Raw genomic sequence first — 23749 nt, forward strand, 5'->3', positions numbered from 1 at the left:
TTTGAAAGAAGCTTTTCAAAATCTTATGTGAAATCAGAAATGTATACAAGTCACAAAGGGGCTATTCACATGTGCAGACAAAACCGAGCTAAGGAAGCCCCCCACTTAAGCTAGGTTTGGGGGCCTGAGGGTGCCCTTAAACCAGGCTTAGTGCTCGTGTGTTGGTGCCGTGCGGCATCTACATGCAAGTGGCTTCCCAGCCAGCGCCAGGAGGATGCATTATACACATCCTGGCCCCCGGCCCTCCACGCTGCCAGCAGTAGCCGACAATGGTCTGGGCAACCGATCTGCCTGCCCAGGAAGGAGCCCTCGATCATCTGCCAGGGAGGTCAGCATTTTAAGGTTTTCTCTCCTGCAGATCAGAGCCCTTCCACACTGATCGTAAGAAAAGGCTCAAAGACTTTTTTACAAGCTCTCAGTGCAGATTTGTATTTATATCGATAACAAGCACTGAATATCTTAAAATAATGGCAACGATCTACAAAATACAATCAATTTTATTCAACTCAGATTTTATTCAGAATTAACATTTATAGTTCAAAAATAATCCACTTCCTGTACATATACTTTAAAAAAAAATACACTGACGTGTCAATAAATGCTTCAGGTTAAAATTTATGTTTTCAAACAGTACCATAGTTATTGTATTGCAATGATTGTATTATATATTGCCACACTAACAACAATAAATTAATAAATGGAGACAGGATAAAATGCTGAGATTTCTTTAGAAAAAAATATGCTGCAAAAATTGTGCACCAAATTCAGTCATCCTATTGTAAATAAATAACTATTAATAATAATAACAATAACAACAACAATAATAAAAACAATCAGACAATATATAGGGGGCACAGACAAATTAAATAGCACTTACACCACATCCATAGGAAAATTCAGGGACTGATAATGTACTAGCGCAAGAAAATTAAGTCCTATAGTGTAGGCTACATACACGACATCCAAAATATTCTTTAAAAGATAACTAGCCCCTTTGTTACTTACATTTTCAAAGGATTTCTGTTTTAAAGGCATACTCATCTACATTACAGACTCAATCCTTGTCTTTTATGAGGCACTGGTTGCATAATTCTTATTGCTTGGGTCTTATTGCTAGATAGGGGACAGGAACAGTTTTCGTTTAGACTTGCATAAGACTTGTGTTTGCTTTGGTTAACTACTAGGATATCAAACAAACATCAGAAAGTAAATTTTAAAAGGGTTTATCACATTCACCCTTCAAAGGGCAGGGTTAAGGATCTGCCAATACTGTACTCATTTAAGACTGGCAAGAAAACAGTAAATTAATATTCTTACTATTAAAAGCATTAATATTGCTGGTATTAAAGAAAGAAAAATATGTGAACAATAATTTTGTTTTCAAGCCTTCAGATACATTATTTTTAGAAGGCACTCTAACCATATTGTTTGTCAGTATTTGAAAAGGGGTCCGGCTGATCTGTTAAGAAAATCTGAAAAATCCTACTTAAACCAGAAGAGTCTTTTTTCCTATATCCTCTCGGTCTGCACTAGAAACACAAAGCTATGCAATTTAGTATTGAAGCGGGACCCTGAGCTACTTATGTGGCCCGCTTCAAGCCATTTTTGTGTAGATCAAGAGCCAGGTCACACACCAGACCAGCTTGTGGAATCTACGTACAGCAAGGCATAGGACACTTCGGCCTGCACACACTCCTCTCTCCCATGCCAAACGTGTGCTCTGAGTGGACACGTAAATGCCTGTATCCCTAGACGTGTTCACTGTAGCCATACAATCTGTGCTCTCATTTTTCAAGACAGAGGAATTACTTGGGGTAAGATGTGCATGTGAATAAGCTTGGCCATAAGGCAAATTCCACAGCACGAGAGTAGGGGCATTTTCTCCCACACACCCCTTTTTGCACAACATGCACAAGACCAGTTTGGAAACAAGCCCTATGACTTCATCTATCTCAGCTTTCATGTTTCCCGTCCCCCATAATCCTAACCCAGCTACCTTTGAACACGTGAACACATGATGTAGCTGTAAGACTAAGACTGCAATCCTAAGCACACTTACTAATGAGTAAATCACACTGAACTCTTACTTCAGAAAAAAAATATGCCTAGTCTCATGCTGCCAAAACCTGTAGAATACAGCCATGGGCAAAGGGGAGGGGCTACACTAGTGCAATTATTTGTTGTTTTCTCCCAAAATGTGGTAATTTTGCCTGACCTGATCATCACAATTACCTCCTTTAAAATCTTCTGCAGCTCAGTACACTGTGGCTCCCTCTACATCATGAGACAGGGGAGCAATGTCCACAGTGACCACATTCCCAACAACAGGGAAAATTTGAATTTAACAGCCTGATTAGCATGATAGTCTTGGTACAGGAAAAACAGAATAAGGCATAAATGATGACAAAGAGTCAGGACCATGCATATGCAGTCCTCCCAAACAGTGTTCAGCATTGGGATCTGTGCCCTAAAATTAGGCCCATCGTGTTGGGAGTATGGCTTGAGAACTCAAACAGAGAGCAAACCAGTCCTCAAATTCAGCCTATTTAATGTTCTGCACAAATGTCTACCTATTCCGAACTTATGTCACTAACACAGCCAAGGAAATGATCGTGCATGAATTATTTCTTGGCCCATTCTTAGCATCTGGCTGATCTTTGGACAGGTTACAAGTATGTGTATTTGGGGGCAACATCCATTCTAAATAAATTTTAACTTACACTGCCTATTCTAAAGCAACCTGGGTGTATGACTGTGGACCCTAGTAAATAATCCTCTCTCCAGAGCTCAAACTCTCATTTGTTGTCTCATTCAGGAAATTGCACAAATGGCTAAATAGTAGCAGGCAAGTATATCATATTATTTGGGCAATTTATTATTTTGCACACTTTAAGGAAATCCGAACATTTGCTGTGGCCCTCAAGCTCCTATCAGGCACCATTCACCGATCATAGGCTTCATTTTGGCATCACAAAATGCTGGTCTCTTTCAGAAGTAGTGATCTTATTCAAATATAATAAGACCGTTTCCCAAAATACCTGTGCACAAAGGGCTGAGTCCAGACCCACCAAGTCTGCGTGCCTGAATACAAATGAATTCTCATGGAGCCGGCTGCATAGCTTTAGCCCTCCAACTGTTGTTGGACTATGACTCCTGACTATTGGCCACTGTCGCTGGGGATGGTGTGAGTTGTATTCCAACAACTGGAGAGCCGAAGACGTTGTGCAGTCCTGCTATAGAATATAAAAGAAACCTATCCTCACTTCACCCCAAGACTCACATTCCTTGACCAAGTGGAGGTGGGGTGGGGAGGCTGAATAGAGGAGATGTGCAAAGGCCGCCTATTCTGCATAATGGCCTAGTGTGATGCCTGTGCATACAGCTATGCATATACTCTGCAGAAGAAGGTGGGAAACAAGGAGAGTCCCCACCATGCAAAAGTGCTGTACCTGTGGTGAACTGGATCAAGCCCAATGTTCTTTAATATATACATATGTACAAAACAAAAGTTAGAAAAATATTTAATTTTTGCAGTTTTAAATAATCGCTGGAAAGTGTTAATACAGGAATACATAAATGTTGTGTACAATATCTATATCATTCATATATAACGAAAAGCATTCTTTTCATAGCAGCTTTTGCATTGCAAGTGAAAAGGTGTCAAAATACCATAGAACATGATCTACTTACAGTTTGTGCTGCAAATTATCATGTACACAGCAACATTAGTCCTCCCTTCCGGGAGAATATCTGTACCAGGGCTAAGGTTTCAGGAACAAGGAGTGCTGTTCCTGTGTAATGTAGACACAAGATGATTCCTTGCATATCTTCCATACATTGTCCAAACTTCTTAAGTGCATAGTATCTCAAAGGGCAGGAGGGGAAATTCTAGAATCAGTTCACAAAACATACCCTATCATTTGAAACCCAGAGGGTCGGAACAATACCTTCTACAAATGAGAAGAAGGGAAATGAACAAGATAAACAACAGCCTGTGTAATGTGAATGCACTTACCCTATGAAGGATCACCACCATGACACAATGCAAATAAAGTATCAGCTCTCCAAGTAAGGTTGCTTTCCCCCCCCCACCCCCGCTTATTGGGAAAGAAACCAAGAAAAAGACATACCAAGAGAAGGGGTTGTGCAGGGAAGTTATTAATAACTGATACTGAGCTTGTTTTTATTGAGTTCCCGTTCCAGGTTTCCTATCAGAGTATCAATGCTTTCCTGAAGGTCTTTGAGGTTGACTTTGTGGTTCACTGCAGACTCCATTGTTTGCATTGTCAAATAGGCTTGAAATGTGTGTTCTTTGGACATGCAGTTGGTTTGTTCAATCAGCTTATCTGAACTATTCACTTTGCTGCCATCATCCCCACTTTCTGCATCTTCTGAAGGTACATCATCATAGTCTGCTTCATTTAGAGCCTCTTTGGGATTTACGAAGTAGTTCTCTCCACAACCACTCCAGTCTCCAGCATAGCGGTTACTTGGACTATCCAGTCTGGCTGGCCTAGACCTTAGAATCCCTGACATTTCGGTACTGCTCAAGTTCAACATTTGAGGTCGCTGCTTCTTAGGTCTCAGATAGTTCACAGAGGATTGCTGCCCAGGCAATGAAGAATCTTTGGCAGTTGAATGTTGCACTAAGACAAAGCACAGTTTTAATACAAGTTAGTTGAACTGTAAACACTAAAACAAAAACAAAAAAAACTAGCACTGCAACATTTGCCATTATGTCTGTCTACTTTTACACTTGGAACGTGCATTAATGCATGCGTACTTGACAGCCAATACATTCCACTATGTTGGTTTTGCTGCTGGCTAATCATCGTATATTAGGGGGGAGGAAGTCTAGTAGTAAAAGTCCCAGCTAAAATGGTCATGCCTCAGACTTCTGCAGTTATGGATAAACTATTAAACTTGGAGTGCCTCGATTAACTTGCCAAGTTAATCACAATGCACAATCACAATACATTTCAAATAAATGCTAAAAAGCTTCCATCTTTCAGACCTCCTCCACATTCAGCTGTGTAAGAGAAAGCAGGCACGGCAAGTGTTAGACTATTTTGCAAATATAATCACCACTCTAAAAAGCTTTCTTTTTGGGATCCAAATGTGTGCAATACCAGCTGAAGCTTTCTGATGTTTTTTCCTAAGCAGCCATTAATTCCAGCTCGAGGAAGTGGGGGAGGGGAAATACACTCAACACACATTTGGTTTTGTTTTTAAAAAAATTACCTGAACCCATGATTTTACAGCTCAAGAAACTAAGAGTCCTCTTGTTACCGGCTTCCTACGGTAAACAGTACAAATGTTTTATTGACCAATATCGGCTGCTTATTTCAACTGTAAAATGTCTTTGTCCCATGTATATTCCATATATTTGTTTAGCTTCAACAATGTGCTGGCTACTGTATAGAACACAAGAGGGAAACTATTCCTGCCCAGATGGCTTAAATTTAGGTTACTATGGAAGGGGTTGGTAAGGGATAAGGGAAAGAAAAGAATCTAGCAGATGACACAGTCAAGGTTATCATGATTAAGAACAACTTGTTCTAGTAAGAACTAATCAGCCTACTTTCCTTTCACTGTCTCTACAACTGGACTAAATTTGGTCCAAATCAAGATCCAAAAGTTAGATCTCTTGCACCTCAAATGTTCATGCATCTACCATCTTGGATCGGAGTAAATGACATCATCACAAATTACACCATTGGGGCATCCCTATGTGTCCATACAGCTGCAGCAAATTTGGTTCAAATCAGACTGTCCACAAGTTAGTGCACTTGCGCCTCAAAATTTTATGTGTCCACCATCTTGAATTGGAGCAGATGACATCTTCACAATCTACGCTGTTGAGGTGTCCCTACAGCTGTAGCAAATTTGGTTCAAATCGGTTAGGCGGTTCCCAAGTTAGCCCAATTGCACCTCAAAAGTTTATGATTCCACCATCTTGAAGGGCAGATGACATCATCACAAATGACACCACTGAGGTGTCCCTGTGTGTCACTCAATACAACTGTACCTAATTTGGTTCAAATCAGTTAGTCCACAAGTTAGCCTACTTGCACCTCAAACATTCACACATCCGCCATCTTGATTTGGGGGAGATGACATCATCACAAACTAGGCCATTGAGGTGTCCCTATGTGTCCCTACAGCTGCAGCAAATTTGGATCAAATCGGTTAAGCAGTTCACAGGTTAGCCCATTTGCACCTCAAATGTTTATGCATCCGCCATCTTGAGTTGGTGTGGATGACATAATCACAAACTATGCCATTGTGGTGTCCCTGTGTGTCACTCACCGCAACTGTACCCAATTTGGTTCAAATTGGTTAGAGAGTCCACAAATTAGCCCGCTTATGCCTCAGATATTTACATGGACGCCACCTTGAATTGGAGTAGATGACATCATCACACACAAGGCCATTAAGGCATCCCTATGTGTTGAGATGTCCCTTTGTATCCTCACGACTGTACTTGATTTGGTTCATATTGGTCCAGGAGTTGCGAAGTTGATACATGAACTGACACAAAGAATGCTGGGTGATCTCATAAGCCTATTGGAAAATGGGCTAAAAAGGTGGGTGGAGGGAGAAGATATTGGTCAAGGCATGGGATACTGCTATTAACACGTGGAACAATCAAAATTATGACCTGGTTCAGATGTTCCACAGAGTCAGGATTGAATCTTCACTTTGTGCTCCCTTCACATACACAAGAAGGAAGGATTTTATTTCCAGTCCTAGCTTAGAATAAACCAGGGTCTCTTGTGACCTCTAAATGGGACAATCCTGGCTTATTCTATCCAGAGTTTCAAAATAAACCAGGATCTGAAGCTGGGATCCCAATCCTGGCTCCTTGTTAAGTTTGAAACGGGCCAATGTGATCACACTAGAGCCAGGATTGGAAACATTCTAGCTAGTGTGACAGAAACTAGGAGCACAAAGAGCACTTAAGCCTTACTTGTGAACATGATTTACATTAAGAACTAGGAACCTGAATGTGAACAAATGGTAGAGAACGTCATTATTTCAGAATATAGCACATGCATACAAAAGGAAGAATTCCAGCTTGGTTTTTCTTTAATTAATAACCACTGAATTTAAGCATAAAATACCCAAACCTATAGGCCTCATATGACCATTGAGAATGCCTTCCAGTCTTTGGAGAGTTAATCATATGCTGCCATCACCATGTGCAATAGTCTGTTTCTGTGAAACCAATGCAAATTTTATTAAATATACTTGCTATGGGCTCATATACTGCACAATACTCTATCTGCCTTGCAAGGGAGGGTATACACAGGAGTGCTCTTGAAGAAGATTCTAGAATTGCACAAATGCAGCAGCATAAGAGAGAGCCATTATTTCTAACGACCCTCTATCATGCAACTGCATTCACATAATTCTAACATCTTCTGCAAGAGTGCTCTTGTGCAACTGCAGAATGCTCCATTGCTAGGCACAGTATGTGAGCCAGTATATTTAATAAACCATGCTATTAGAAGTATCTAAAGTGGATACTTCTAGTATCCAAATATGGACACTATATTATCCATTTTATTTATTTGATTGATTGATAGATATACAGCCCTTCCTAAAGAGGGCTCTGGGAGGTTTTACAATAAAATTAAAAATACATAACTATTACAATCAAAAACCAATTAAAGGCAGATTAAAATTACAATTAAAAACTAAATCTTTATGGCTCTCCTGAAGGCCTCCAAGGAAGACAATCCTCTTATATCCATGGGGAGTGCGTTCCACAATCTAGTGGCAAGAGAAGGCCTGATCCCAGGTCGCCACCAGATGAACTAGTGACCTCCTGATTATCTCAATGAGTGGTAGGGATCTTGTAGAGAAAGGCGCTTTCTCAAGTAACCCGGTCCTAAGCCATTCAGGGCTTTTAAGGTAATAACCAACACTTTGTACTTTGCCCGGAAACATTATCGGAAGCCTGTGCAACTGTTTAAGAACAGGCATAATGTGGCCTATCTAGGACACCCCAGAGACCAATCTGGCTGCTACATTTTGAACTAACTGAAGTTTCTGGATATTATTTTGGATAATATAGTCTCCATATTGTCCAAAATACTTTCCATTATTTTGTTATGCAGTCCATGCATAACAAAAACACCACAAAAACAGTAACATATTATAGAAAGCATTTGGTATTTACTGTGTGATTGACAATTGTGTTTGTGCAAGTGGGAAGGGCTTGTTACTGATCTTTCCTTCCCACCATGAAAAACTGCTCCTGTGAGTTGCGGGGCCTTCTGAGGATAGCATGTGGCACAGGTGGTGCAGCAGGAATGGAGAGTTGGCAAAAATCAAGCTTCCCCCTTACACAAATGGAAGTTCCTTGTATTTGCACAAGGATTACTTAGGTTGAATCCAGTGTTTACTGTGGCGTGTCAAAAGCTGAGTCCTGCACAAAGTGGCAGATGTGCATTAGCAGTCTGCCGTGGACTGGGAGCCATCAAATGCAGGCATTGAGCAGGGCTTCCATAACTGTAAGAGCTATTCTAACAAGGGACCAGTCTGCCCCTTGCAGTGGCAGGCTCTTCTTCACTGGAGGTTTCCAAAGAGAAGCTGGCCAGCCATCTGTGGGGGACGCTGTAGCATTTGCTGCACTGAGCAAGGGGGATGGACTAGAAGACCTCCAAGGTACCTACCCAACTCTAAAACTCTATGATTCATTGTCCTTGGCGATCATGTGAATAAGCTCTGCCCCCAAAGCATTTAGAGCCTTCCTACAGAAATGACTCTTATTGGAGAGGTATGTCTTTTATTAGTCCATAACAATTATGCTTCTTCAGAGGGGGGAAACCCTGCACATCAATGAAAGCCCTTCTATTCGCTCTCTTAATGCAAAGGGGTAATAAACCTTAGCTGCCAGCTCTGCTATGCTTTTTGACTAAACAAGGACCATGTGTTTTCCATGTATAAAGAAAAGATGAAGAGCTGAACTGTGGTACAAACATGGTTATCAAGTTTTCCAAATCCATAGGAGGATTAACATTTGAGAGCCTATGCTCTGGTTTTGACTCTTTCACAGGAGCACAGCTCACTCCACAGTATTTAATTAAAATTCTTGAAGAACTAAAGGACACTGCATGATGCCAAGCTGTAAGCTTCTACAGCATGGTCTGAAATTCTCATGTACACCAGAGTTTGCTTCCTTTACAAAGAGTTGAAAGAAGATACCTTTATTTAGAAAAATGTCTTCAAACATTTTATTGTTTATAGTTCCACTTTAAATTAGAGGTGCATACAATAATAGTCAGTCCACCTAATGGCGCGGCGGGGAAGTAACTTGCCTAGGGAGCAAGAGGCTGCTGGTTCGAATCCCTGCTGGTGTGTTTCCCCAGACTATGGGAAACACCCATACTGGGCAGCAGCGATATAGGAAGATGCTGAAAGGCATCATCTGACTCATACTGTGCAGGAGATGGCAATGGCAAACCCCTCCTGTACTATAGGTCACTAGGAGTTGACACTGACTCAACAGCACCACTTTACCTTAACAATAATAGTCAAGCAGCTACAACCCTCATATGGCATGTGACCTGGACAATTGGACATTCCTGGTGATCCGTCCAAACACTGAGATATCTCAGCTCTCTGTTAAACAAACAGACTGGCCATGATGGCTGCAAGAGATTAGGAAAGTATGAGTGCAACATGCACCTTCTTGTATGTGACATTTCTCAAATGCTGGAATGATACACGTGACCACCAGAAGGTGCTGTTGCTGAAGCTCAAGCGTACTACTCAGAAAGTACTTTCTTCTTTCAGCCTAGCCTGGGACAGCAGGTTGGAAACAGCAACACAAAGCCAACAGGAAGCGGAGAGTGAAGTTAATAGGGGTCCACCTTGAGAGGATGGTGAGGTAGGGAAGAGTAGCGATTACAAACAACAAGCAGAGGAAAGAAGGGAATGGCAAGGCTTGCAGTAGCAAAGACAGTCAGGACAAAAGAGCTAAAAAAAACAGGATCAAGGAAACCTTCTAGGGTACTTGGCTTTGGGTACTGTGGTGGCAAGGAGCATAGTTCATGGGCTGGTATCAAAAGTGATGTTTCATGGCATTTGGATAAATATGGGCTTCTAGATAGTGAAGACGTTTTAAAAAGAGGTTTTCACCTTCATGCAATAAATGCTCTCCTTTGCCTCTAGCTCAGTAAAGCAACTTCAGATCCATACTGTTTCCGGCTAGGTTGCATGCTAACACATTGGGCCAGTTCAGATGCCACACAGAGCTTCGCACACCATCATACAGCCCTGGGAATGTGCACTTCCCCCTCCCCTGCCCATGTCCAAGTCAGAAGACTTTACTCCCAACTGTGATTAGAAATAACAAGCCAGGATCAGTTCGATGTTCAGACCGACTGAACCTGGTTTATTCTAATCAAAGTGCTTGAAATAAACCACAATCTAATCCCAAGGATTGAATTAAAGCACTTTGGTTAGAATAAGCCAGGATTGGCAGACTCAGAACTGCGACCAATTCTAGCTTGTTTGTAACCAGAAGCAGAATTCTTCTGACTTGCACATGGACAGGGGAGAGGAAAGTGTACTTTCCCAAGGCCATTTATGGCATGTGAAGTCAAGGTTTAATCTTGAGGCAGCATGATATCTGAACCAGCCCATCCAGATAAGTAAGTTTAAGTATTGGCTGAATTCAAACATGGATGGAGAATAATCTGCTTAAGATGGTAATAGAGGTGCTGTCATGTCAGTACATAAACACTATGAACCTAGTCAGGAAATGGAAAAATCAAACACTGGTATCGGTATTCATGTAACACACATTTCTATGACTGGGTTGACTTTCTGTACATGACTGATTTCCAGCCTGTAGCACAATAAATTTAGGGTTCAGTTCTGCTTGCCACATCTCTCTTAAAATAAGAAATGATGTCTAAGCTTGAAATGGCGAGGAAGAGGAGGAAAATAACTAAATATAGTTGCAGGACTCAAAAGCCAGTTGAGATAGAAGTAGACCAGCAATGTCCATACCAGTTCCAGACAGTAGCATATGAGTAGCAAGGAGGAGCTCTCCATTCCTTTAGGGCTAATTCAGACAGCCAATTTGGTCAAGAAACATGGGAAGCTGCCTTATATTGAGTCAGAACATTGGTCCCTCCAGCTCAGTACTGTCTACACTAACTGGCAGCAGTGGGTCTCCAAGGTTTCAGGCAGGAGTCTCTCCCAGCCCTACCTGGAGATGCCAGGGACTGAACTGGGGACCATTTGCTTGCAAATAGATGCTCTATCCCTCAGCTATGGCCCCATCCCCTAATGGAAATATCTTACAGCAGATAGCACTCACATGTAGTCACCCATCCAAATGCAAACCAAGGCGAACTCCATGAATGGGGACAATTCATGCTCGCTATCATAAGGCTGGCTTAAGCTGGTAACTGATGTGGCAAAGCTACCATGGAATAAGGTATGTTTGGTAATGTGATTTGCTATTTGAATTTGCTATGACACACCACAGATATATGGCATGGCTGGGACTCAGCATGTTCTGGCGTGACACAGGTTTTGTACATTTTCCAGGACATACCAAGTCCTGAGCTCACCACATCTGTGATGCATCAAGGAATTTGAACTGGTAACCTTGCAAAAGAAAGAGAAACAATGCATAATTAGATTGATCCTGTGGTAGCTTCAACACATGTGTTACCATGTCAGGCCATTCAAATTCGGCTCTATGAAGCTTTGAATTAGTTTCTTTTCTCATTGCTATGGATAGAGTAGAAGTTGTAAATCTAGAGCTGTTTTTATAATTCTATGCAAAGATCTAGAGATTTGCTTCAGAAGCCTCAAAATGCACTCCCCTCCAAAAAGATAAGAGTTCTCATTTAGAAATAAGATGATGGAAGAAAGGACTGAAAACCCAGACTGACATCAGTCAGAATACAAACTGGCAAAATGATGTTTAGTCCTGACCACATTCCTTAAGTGTCCAGGTCCAGAAAAATTACAACCCAAGTACTGAAGGAACCTGCAGATGTAATCTCAGGACAACTGTCTGTAACTTCCAACAACCATAGAGAACAAAAGTGGGGTGCCAGAAGACAAGCAAATGTTGCTCCTATTTTCAAAAAGCGGGGAAAGGAGAAACTGGGAAACCACAGACTTGTCAGCCTCACATCAACACCTGGCAAGATCCTAGAACAGATTATTTAGCAGTCTGCCTGTAAGCACTTGGAAAAGAATCTGATGATTAGCAGAAGCCAGCATGGAATTGTCAAGAAGTCATGCTAGACTAATCTTATCTCCTTTTTTGACACAGTTAACTAGTATGGGCTGGGCTCACACAACTACAGGGATCCTGGTTAAAATGTTAATCAGGATTAGTGAGCCCTGTGGAGTTAATTGTGAGAACCCAAGATTTCAGGACAGTCCTAGCCAAACTGCCCTGGTTAACCAGAATTTAACCAGGATAGATAACCAGGATTCAATTTAGGGTAGGCATTAGGAAGAATTTCTAACTGCAAGAACTGTTCAACACCAGAATAGTCTGTCTCATGCAGTGTGGTAGGTTTTCCTTCTCTGGAAATTTTCAAACAGAGCCTCAACAACTCTATCAGAGATGTTGTAGCCATTTCCTGCACTAAGCAGGTCTACTAGAAGACTTCCAAGATCCCTTCCAACTCTAACATTCTATACTTCGGAAGTGATCTGTGAACATATCTTCAATGAACGCTATTTAAAACGATTCTCCAAACAGATGAATGCTTGTGTGGATTAACTTAACGGAAATATCACTTATATCCTTCTGTATTCTTTCAAACAGGAATATAATTTTATTATAGTTAATGAAAAAATCCAATAGTTTTCCATTCACCAAATCTTACAAAGATGGGACCAGGGTCATTTAGAAGTGTTACTCCTCAATAAAAAAGGCCAACAAAAACACATACATTAAAAGCAAAACTATTTCCAGCACAGTCTGATTTCCCAGAATCATTGCTTGGTTTGCAGTGACATAAGGAGTAAATTAGCTAATCATAGTTGACTACTGAATTAGTTGATGCTTCAAATGGCATTAAGCTCTGGATAACAAATATTTTTGGCTTTGACAACCATTCTGAAAATGGTCATTTTATTATTTGTTGAGACACCAGCAGTGGATAACTGGAGAATCGGGGAAGAGAGAAAGGGAGGGATAACCTACTCTATTTCATCCCCCCCCCACCCCCAACTACGCTTTATGTGGTGATCAATGTTCTGAAATAATACAAATAAGTTCTGGAATTATTCAAAAATGCAGCACTTTTGCTGAGCTGCTTTCCAGGTAGTAGCAAGAGGAATACAGCGATCTGGCAAGATGAATACACTTTAGGCTTCCCCTCCTATTTATTTGCTTCCTCTAGCGGTTTGTGTGAAAACACAACTATGGCTTGTGTGCAATAAAATTAGAAGAAGCTAAGTTCCTAACAGCTTTCTATTTACAATATTTCTATCCCAGTTTCCTCACAGAAACTCACAGCAGCTTACAAAAAATAATGGAGAGAAAAGCAGACTTTCTCCACCCTGCTCCTAACTTTTTTTTTTTTACCTGGCCATAGCTGGAGTAGGTAATGTAGAACTTCTATGTGTTTTTTGAAATCCAAGGCACTGGCAAGCTCTTCTGAATCAGTGAAAACTCTGTTGTTATGATTGGTGGTTTCCTGCCGCTGGCTCAGCAACACAGGCCCAAAACACACTGCTAGGTTCTGGCATGTCATTCTGTTGACTTCATGGTATGAAGCCACCAATTTCAGATGGTCCAACAGCATCCTTAGAGTTGCCTAAAATTTAAAAAGGAAAGAGGACCAGTTTTGAGACAGGTATTATCTTAGTGAAGTACAAGCCACAATATTGTCATTATGCATGATGACAACAGTCAACAAAAGATAAACGGTTAAGAAGGACACAGAGATCTGGCATTTTTGCAGCTGGTCACCAACTCTTCTCTCAGAGAGGCCTGCCAATGGGCATTAAGACATACTGGCTTCTTATTCAGTGAGAGAACTAGGCGTAGGACTGTTTTAGTTATGGTTTATGTTTTTAATACATTTGGCATTTAGTGCCTGACATGAGAAGATGCTGAAAGGCATCATCTCATACTGCGTGGGAGGCGGCAATGGTAAACCCCTCCTGTATTCTACCAAAGAAAACCACAGGGCTCTGTGGTCGCCAGGAGTTGAAACCATCTTGATGGAACACTTTACCTTTACCTTATCACAGGCAGTGATCTATTGATGGAATCAGAGTTGCAGCGAGGCAAGAAGCCTTCAGAATAGTTGCACTGCAGACTTGATGGGCAGGACAGCACACAGGGAGGGATATCTGGAAGCCATTTTCGCTTCTCATCCCTGCCTGCAAAAGCACGGTTCATTGACAGAAATAATCAGTGAGAGCTGCAGTGAACAGCACTTTTTCTGGAAGAGGAGAGAAGCAAAAATTGCTTCCAGATCTCCTTCCCTGTCCATCAAGCCTGCAGGGCAACTGCTCTGAGGGCTCCCTGGCTCGATGCAACTCTGATCCCATTGACAGATCACACCCGTCATGTCAGCCACTGATTTTGTGATCATTTGAAGTATACCTTGGGCCCCAGCTGGGTTCAGACATAATGTGAAACTTGGAAAATCATAGTTTCAGTTTTGTCTGAACCTGAACCTCCCTATAAAACACAGCAGCTGACACGATGTGTAGTGTTACAGAGCCATTATACTGCTGTGGAGTCCTATGGTATGTTTGTTTAGAGAAGGGCTGCACAACTTCAGCCCTCCTGCAGACGCTGGCCTACAACTCCCATCATCCCTGACTACTGGCCACTGTGGCTGGGGAAGATGAGTGCTGTAGTCCAAAAAAAGCTGGAGAGCCGAAGTTGTACAGCCTTGGTTTAGAGTCAACAAACCAGAATCTGAAACTCTGGAATGAAGACGGTTCACAAAGCATAGTTTGCACTAACTGTGGGTCTGAATTCACAAACTGGTGTTAAACCACAGTAAAAGCCACTGCCCCACCTCAATGGCCACAAAGCGAACATATGACCTTATGAAGCCGAGTCCTGGGCAGACAGGAAACAAAAGGAGACAAGTAGCTCTAAGTTCTAGATTGTCTGCTGTACGACTGGAAGCTCAAAACCATGTCATGGGTTCTTTGCTATGGTAAGCACAAACTCTGGTTTTATGTTATGTCTGAATCCAGCCATGGAGAGGCTTTAACAATCAGGTCAATCCCATGAGCGGCTTTACTGGCACAGCAGCTCAAAGGATTAAGGGAAGAACTGGTGCCATCATGCCAGCACAGAGATCCCACCTCTGTTCCACAACTGGCACTGCAGTTTCAGCAAAACCAGAGCAACAGAGCTCTAGCTGCATGCACGGTTTCCTTTCACATGGGCATACCTCTTTCGATCCTAGCCAAAGCTTCCCTTTCTCAAACTGATACTATGCAATTATTTTTCAGCTGTGCTAACAGAAGCAAATGACATACAAATATTTCATCAGCCTGGTGCAGTTGAGACCAGAAGGGAACCTGGTTTAAAAAAGGGACAACTTTCACAGCACAAGCTACAGCAGACACACACTTTTTTTTTTAGACACCCATCTTAGTGGTTCTTCAGTACAGACCTAAAATCCAGATTACAACCCCCATAGAAAAGCAATGATGAAAGTAATTTGATGCTGTTTAAACCAAGCTAGTTTTTCAGCCAACATTCTGTCCAAGTTAAAGGTAATGTTTTATTAAAAGCCCAACTGTAACCATGTTCACGCAAAAGTAACCCCAGCCAACTTCCGTGGCTGGCATGATGCACAGCCCTCTGTTGCCGGAAAGAGGGCTGCAGGTGCACAAGCAGCCTTCAGCGGCTCTGCACTGAAGGCTGCTTTGCACAGTGGTTAGGTGCAGAGGAAGAGGGGGAGTGATTTTCCTGTCTCTCCCTTCCCTCCCAAAGGCCTTGCCCGTTGCAGAAATCTGTTCTGGAGGGTTGTGCAGCTCCTCCTCCTCCATGCCTAGACTGCTGCCAGAGGCGTAACTAGGGAAAACGGCGCCCGGGGCAAGCTCTGAAATGGTGCCCCCCCCAACGTGCCCCCCGTCACCCCCCCCAACATACTACATTATACTTAGGTTTTTCCTCACAAGCGCCCGCCGCCGCCGCCAAGCCAGGCCACTGACTGGCCGCCAGGCGCCAGCAAAGCAATGGGGTGGGGGGGTGCAGGCGGCGCGGAAGGGACCGCTTGTGGGGAAGGGGGCACTGACGTGCTCCCTTGACTGCTGCAGCGCTGCTGCACTGAGCAGGAAATATTTGTATTAAAAAAAATTTTAAAAAAAAATTTAAAAAAAATTTGGTCATGGCGGCGGCCCCCACGTGACCAGAAAAGATGGCGCCCGGGGCACGTGCCCCCCTGCCCCCCCTATAGTTACGCCTCTGACTGCTGCACAAAGCAGCCTTCAGGGCAGAAATGCTGAAGGTTGCTTGCATACCCGCAGCTTTCCTACCAGCAACGGAAGGCTGCACATCAGGCCAGCCAGGGCAGTCGACTTCCAAATAAGTATGGTTAAGATTGAAGCCAAAGCAGGGAGATGAGGAAAGGGTAAGACACTGAAGGAAATGAGTAAATAGTGCTTTTTGTAAGGCATCAGTGTTACACCACTCCGCCTAGAAAAAAGTTGCCTTGTTATTAGTTAGCTGCCTATAAAATGGTGCAAGCTGGTTCCTTTCACCAGAGCAGTCCTTGACAGAAGGCTGCAATTACACGTTGCAATCTAGTATGTGCCAACTATATGTGACATTAATTAAGCAACAGTTTCTAGTTAGAGCTGTTTAAAAACTAGAGTTGTATAGTGGGGGAAGGTCACCATATGTTCACATATCAAGTCAATAAAATTATTTTCCTAACGTATTCAGAACAGGCACATAATGACTGACTTAGATCAAAATAAATGTATGTTTCCTTCAACAAACTTGAATTATATCCTTTTGTTTATCTCTGGACATTAGCATTTAACAGTCATTGAACAATCTCATCAGATTCCATAAATCATATTTAATATCTGAACCTGTATCGTTTGCCATTTACAAGTGACCACACAGGACTGGCTAAAGCAGTGCTGATAGAGATCTTTGAAGGGGCTTGCACATGCAAGGAAGTAAGAAAAACCAAAGCAAAACAGAGGGACAGGTTAGATATTTTATAAACTTTACACAAGGCCCAATAATACTTACTTTCTCAACTTCTGGCAGGCAATCCAAGAGAGCCACTGTATGCTCAGAATCACTAGGGTCATTCTCACATCCATATGCGGTCATTTTCAATGGTCTTTTTACCATAGCATCCAATACTGCTTCATACAGTTGTTTGGTTATCAAGGGACAAGGCAGCTCTCTTAAATAATCCTTGAGGACACCTTTAGAAGAGATGCAGAAGAGGTGCCATGAAAAATCAGTAAAATCATACACTAGTACTCAGATGTGCCAATTTTGTGCTCACACTGGGACTAAATGTATGAAGCAAAAGGGCACCATTTTTTGCATACTAAAAGAACCACTAGAAGATCTCAACTCATATGCACACACATATATGCATGGCAAGCAATACCAGTACTTTTAACATATTATCAAATCCTGAAATCTGAGAAGAATGATCAGTCTTGAGAACAATTCCTATTTCCAACTTTTAATATTTTTTCTGAATTTTACATTGAGTGGGGTCATGCAACATGACCTCCAGCTGCTGCTCGGGAGGGCTACATGGATGAGTGGCAGCTGTCTTTGCCTCTGCCGCACTGTGTGCCCACATGAGCGGCAGCACAGCAAAGGGAAATGTTGGGAGCAGGAGGACTTCCCCCTCCCACATCCCAAAGGGCCCCGTGCCACGAGCATGGCAGCTGCTCACATTAGGGCAGCCGCCATATTCGGCACAGCTGCTCCTTCTGCCCCACCCTGAGCTCATTGCCAGAAATGGTGGCGGGCTGGGCGTTAGCCTTTTGACCCAGCAGTTATCTTTCACACAACTGCCTGGCAAGGTTAAAGGAATCACAGGTTTGTTCAACCTCGATAAACTGCCGGGCCAAAAAGTCGGGCTACCCTCTTCTGGAGTAGCCAGGAGCCCTCCTCTCCTGGAGCTCCAGACGACATGAACTTCCTGGGGTAACCCAGGCAGTACGTGTCATGAGAACTGCTCTTCAAGCAAAGTTCTCAAATCAATTTACATAGAAAAACAAACAATACATAAATAAGATGATCCTATATTTCAGGCCCAACACTTGCTCACAGAAATTCACATCAAGCAAACTACGAACACTAGGGCAAACCATCACAAGCTCCAGAGTTGTACAATTTTAAACTGTTCAGTTCTCCATGTTTTAAGAATACCCCAAACAGCAACACACCCACATATCTCTAACAATATATTTTGTGCAATCACATATCCAGATGCAGATATTCAAGCATCTGAATTTTCTAAATTGTTAAAAATTTCAGTTCAGTTATCAATTTTTAATTTGGGGGGAGGGGGGACTTGGATAGTTTCTGAGCCATTAACCAACTCGGTGATCACAGTTTGCTCTTTAATAAACAGCACCATTTAATGCAGAATGAAAACAAAGAGAACTGAAAGTAGGAAGCCGAGATACCAGTTTAAGTATCTGCCAAATAAAGGCCCTGTTAATCCCCGAACCATGACAGAAATACCACTGAGAAGTGTTCCTTAACAAAGCAGGACTTGTTGCAAGCCTCAGTGTGCCTACCACAAATCCTGCCCTATGACCCAACTGTAACGTGAACTGTGTTAATTGAAGACTTTGTTAAGAGCAAAATCCTTAAAAGTATTGTGAGGGATTCCATCTTCACTCTTCATTGAAGGGGGCCTCAAAAAGCCCTAAAGACTACATAATTACAGTGTCAAGATATACTGGAAACTGTCAGAATGCAAAGATGAAATGTTTAATCATAGCAATGCACATCCTACAGCTCTTTCTGAATTATAACAAAATGTATGGGGGGACCCCTATAATAATAAACATATAGTTATCAAGCTTCATAGGACCCCCTGCTATCCAGAATGGAATCTGGCAACCTCATTGGTATGTAAGAAATCTTTTGGATTGCTTGCAAATTAAAATTTGTGCCACTACTGAGATTCAAAGCATAAATATTTATATAAATTAATGATCTAAACCAACACTTGGACTGAATGGACAGAAATTGGCCCTTATAAATGATGGGTCAGGGATCATAACGAAGGTGAAAAATGTAACTCAAGAAAAATTTCCGTCATCTTGCTGGTTAAAAACTGTTTTGCAGACAAGTCTCACACCAAAGATATAAGTGAGAGGAAAAGAACCCATGCAATCCATAGGCAGCACTTGGCATTTCTGTCAATAGCCCCAGCATTTCACTATGCAATAGTCACTTGGTATTTCCTTCTCAAAACACTTTCTCTTGCTTAATTCCTGAACTGAATAACTTGTGAGCCCTATGACCCCACCCCCATCCTTTTGCTAACTGAGCCCTGTAAGAGATGGTAGTTATTCTTATGATCTTGCCTCTCCTGACATCTGCATTTTTCTTGATACAACCACTGTCTGCACAGAACCAATTTAGGCAGCAAGCTGAAAACACATACCTCCCCCAATCCACTTCATTAATTTCTCATTTTTCTGACCCAGTGAGCTGTTAACTGTATGACATGCTTTACTCCAAGATGAGAACTCACATGGCTGGAAACAGACATGATGTAGCAATATTAGAGACCAGTTCTAAATCTGGCAGGGCACATTATTCTGAATCACATGTGCAGCAGCTAATTGTGTATAAGCCAGTGCCAGCCATAGGAGCATTTCTCAGTCAAGGTTTAATAATTAAATGTGCATTCTTTAACCAACTGGAAAGTTTTCAGAGCAGAAAATGCCTGTGGAGTCTTTGATAAAATGGATGACATCCCACTTTTTTTTTTTTAAAGAAAGGGAAAAAGAAACAGCATCAAACAAGAAGCAGTTTGCTAAGATTTATGCTGTGGAGTCAGCAAAATCATTTAACAAGAAACATGTGTATCATACTCATGTGTGTATCAGCACAAACATTACAAATGCTAGAGCTAATACTACTCTCCAAGTACTAACTTTATAGCCAGAGGTGCTCTCCCCCAACCCGTCAACAGATGTCCCTTCTAAGACTATAATTAGGAACATAGGAAATTGCCATATACTGAGTCAGACCATTGGTCTATCTGGCTCACTATTGTCTTCACAGACTGGCAGTGGCTTCTCCAAGGTTGCAGGCAGGAATCTCTCTCAGCCCTATCTTGGAGAAGCCAGGGAGGGAACTTGAAACCTTCCGCTCTTCCCAAAGCGGCTTCATCCCCTGAGGGGAAGATCTTGCAGTGCTCACACATCAAGTCTCCCATTCATATGCAACCAGGGCAGACCCTGCTTAGCTAAGGGGACAAGTCATGCTTGCTACCACAAGACCAGCTCTCCTCTCCTCATTCAGTATTTGGAGCCAAACATGGCATGTAGAGAACCACGGTGGTGTGCTCGTTCTCTCTCTCTCTCTCCATGGCAGGCATCTAATCTTCACAAAATGATTTGTGAATGCTTTCTAAGTGCTGGGTAACAGTTCAGAAAACCAAGAGAGTTGAATAGGGGCTTGTACTAGTCACATGGTTGGCTTTAATGACAAAAAGGTTGTGCTGTCGAGTCGGTGTCAACTCCTGGCAACCACAGAGTCATGTGGTTTTCTTGGTAGAATACAGAAGTAGCTTACCATTGCCTTCTCCCACACAGTTTGAGATGATGCCTTTCAGCACCTCCCTATATCACTGCTGCCCGATATAGGAGTTTCCCATATTCTGGGAAGCACACCAGCGGGGATTCGAACCAACAGCCTCCTGCTCTCTAGGCAGGTTGCTTCCCTGCTGCACCAAAGGAGTCTCCATTTCCTTGTTATAACTAGTATTCCTTATCTTGTTTTCCTACTGTCCTTCAAGCACAATTAATATGATTCCAATTTTCACATCCTTCTCTTTATCATCGCTGCAACTTGTTGAAAAAGTTCCAAATCCTTTAAAAACCTGAATGCTAGAAGCAGAATCATCAGCAGCATTTATTTCCAAGTACAGAAATTTAATTTTCTTAATGTGATCCCAATTTGGATATTTGTTGCAGAGTACATATAGCTCTGTTATTACTCTCATTGAATGCAACCAATAGCAAGGATTATATCTGAAGTGCTGCAGAAGTTCAGATTAAATACTCACCGAGATGCAGGATTGTGAATATTTAAAAAAATAATGAAACTTCTAAGCCAATGTAATCCAAATTCTTCATCATGAACAAAAAGTTGTGTAAACATGCATATTTGCTTATTTTGCATTATTGTTACCTATTAGTCCTGCAAAGGGAAATTAGCTAGACAGGACTTGGAGGAACAGTTCTCCTTCCTGATCACTGGAAGGCTTTAAACTTGCAAAACTGCCTTGATATAAGGTCAACCCAGTACCATCTGTTCTGACTGGCAGCGTGGAAAAACGGCAGAGATCTCTTCCAGCTTTGGTATATCGTTGGAGATAATTTTAGCAGGAGATGACAGGGACTGAACCTGGAACCTTCTGTGTGCAAAGCATGTGTTCTACCACTGGGCAATTGCCCTCCTTCCTCTATTCAGTTTCCTTCCAATTTCTGAGCTTTGAGCAGATGCTGCTCAGGTACTTCCTGAATTTTGGCTATCAGAATGACAGCTTTTAAAAATGAAAGTGAAGATGGTTAAGACACTGAGCTGTGCACTCTAAATCAGTGTTCTTCACTGTAAGGCCCTGGGGCCAGCAGCAGCCCCCATCAACTAAGTGCAGCCCTCTGATGAATTGTTTATCATCAATTATATATTGGGGGTCTGTGTAAAGCTTCAGCCAGAGAGGAATACCCTGAAGCTGAATGTGCCCCTGGCACCATGTGGATATGACCATTCTCACCGTGCAGTTCTGCTCATTGAATAGCGCTGGGCAAGGGTTCCTTTGGGGGAAATGGAGCCCTCTTGAGTCCTTGTACCATCTTGGAAGACATGCACAGAGTGCTGGGAAGTGTAGCTCTCCCACAGAGCTCTTAAGAGAAGGCTCCCTCTCTCTTAATGGCCCTGAAGGTCAGCACAGTGGAAAATGGCTCTCAGGCTTAAGGGTGGTTCCACCCCCCAAAGTGGCCCCCACTTGAAAGACAGTGAAGACCACTGCTCTTGATCAATGTCTGTGTTTTCATGGTGCAGTCCTAGCATAAACACAGCCCTGCACAAGTCCACAGAACAATGATCAGCTTTGAAGATAATTCAGTGGGTAAATACATAACTCCACTTACACTGTACTGTATTTTTTATCAGAGAGGGGTGACTTTAAGAAGAAGGAAAAAGACACACACACCTAAATTAAGAATGGGGAGAAAAATAACTTGGGTGGCTGATATTTTGCACCCACTCCCAACTACAAATATTTTAGATTGCATTATATGACCACTAGCTTAGATGACTTAAAAAATGGACAAATCCATGAGAAGAGATCCATGAATGGCTATTAACCATTACAGGTAAATTAAACCTCCTTATTCAAGGACAGTGTACCTCTGATTACCATATACTAGGGACATAAGAACAAAAAAAAACCAAAAAAAAACCCCACCCAGCTGTGTCAGGCCCAGGGCCTATCTAGTCCGGCATCCTGTTTCACACAGTAGCCCACCAAATGCCTCTGGGGAGCCGACAGGTATATTCTCTCTCTCTCCCCACTCCCCCACTGTTACTCCCCCTGCAACTGATATTTAGAGGCATCTTGTCTCTGAGGCCAGAGGTGGCCTAAAGGCCTCAGACTAGTAGCCTCTGATAGATTTGTCCAAGCCTCTTTTAAAGCCATCCAAGCTACTGGCCAGAGGAGGGCTGCTGCTTTCATGTTTGTGGGCTTCCCAGAGGAATGGGGCTGGTCACTGCTGGAAACAGGACACTAGTCTAGATGGTCTAAGTCGGCAAGACTCTTCTAATCACTGCACATACTCTCTAAATCAGGCTTCCCCAACCTGCGGCCCTCCAGAAGTTGCTGAATTACAATTCCCATCATCCCAGCCAGCCACAATAAGTTGTAGCTGGGGGTGATGGGAATTGTAGTTCAGCAACATCTGCAGGGCCGCCGGTTGGTGAAGCCTGCTCTAAATCAAAGTCTGTGTGCACAAATAAAAGCAGCTGCAGCAGCTCACATGAAAAGAGGCAAGATTACAGGAGACATTCTACTCTCAAAACAGCTGTAATTCAAATAGTGTTACTTGAAAACATCCATCCCACAGGAAATTCCATATGAGATTTGTTGTCATCCAAAATGAAAAAAAGAGGGGGGGGGGAGTCTTATAGGAATTTTCCATTTTTTAAAAAAATGAACGGTTTTACTCAACTGAGTGAAATCTGAACCAGCACAAAATGTATCCAATGAATCAAACCGCACCTCAAAACAAGATATTCTAATTCATCTTTATCTCAGAGATAATCCTGAGAATGCTATTCTTCATTTGCATAATGCAGCCTGAACTAGAAGTGTGTGTTTTCTTGGCACACACATATTGCTGGCTAGACTCAAGCACATAAACAGCCCTTTGCAAATGCACACTGACTCTTGTGAGGAAAAAAGCTACTTAGCAGTGATTTGGAGTGAAGGAGATGTGGGGTAGAGTAAGGTTTAAGTGCCCCAGTCCTCCCCCACCCCACACTTCA

The 23749-nt window shown here is 42.3% G+C and overlaps 1 protein-coding gene across 3 annotated transcripts in view; it reads right to left on the reverse strand.

Moving 5' to 3' along the window:
* Nucleotides 1-479: 479 nt before the first annotated feature.
* SYDE2 (synapse defective Rho GTPase homolog 2) overlaps nucleotides 480-23749 on the reverse strand; it is a 51670-nt gene continuing 28400 nt past the window's right edge. For 2 of the 3 annotated variants that reach the window (XM_053247220.1, XM_053247219.1), the window contains exons 5-7: nucleotides 17237-17418; nucleotides 13580-13811; nucleotides 480-4646 (exon numbers count right to left, since the gene is read on the reverse strand). In XM_053247220.1, the coding sequence (XP_053103195.1) occupies nucleotides 4159-4646; nucleotides 13580-13811; nucleotides 17237-17418 (902 nt within the window). In that variant the 3' untranslated portion in view covers nucleotides 480-4158. Of the gene's footprint in view, nucleotides 4647-5241; nucleotides 5297-13579; nucleotides 13812-17236; nucleotides 17419-23749 lie in introns of all 3 variants that reach the window. The other variant, XM_053247221.1, reaches the window with a different exon arrangement.

This window comes from Hemicordylus capensis, chromosome 4, assembly GCF_027244095.1.
Source record: "Hemicordylus capensis ecotype Gifberg chromosome 4, rHemCap1.1.pri, whole genome shotgun sequence".
In the NCBI taxonomy this organism is placed as follows: domain Eukaryota; kingdom Metazoa; phylum Chordata; class Lepidosauria; order Squamata; family Cordylidae; genus Hemicordylus; species Hemicordylus capensis.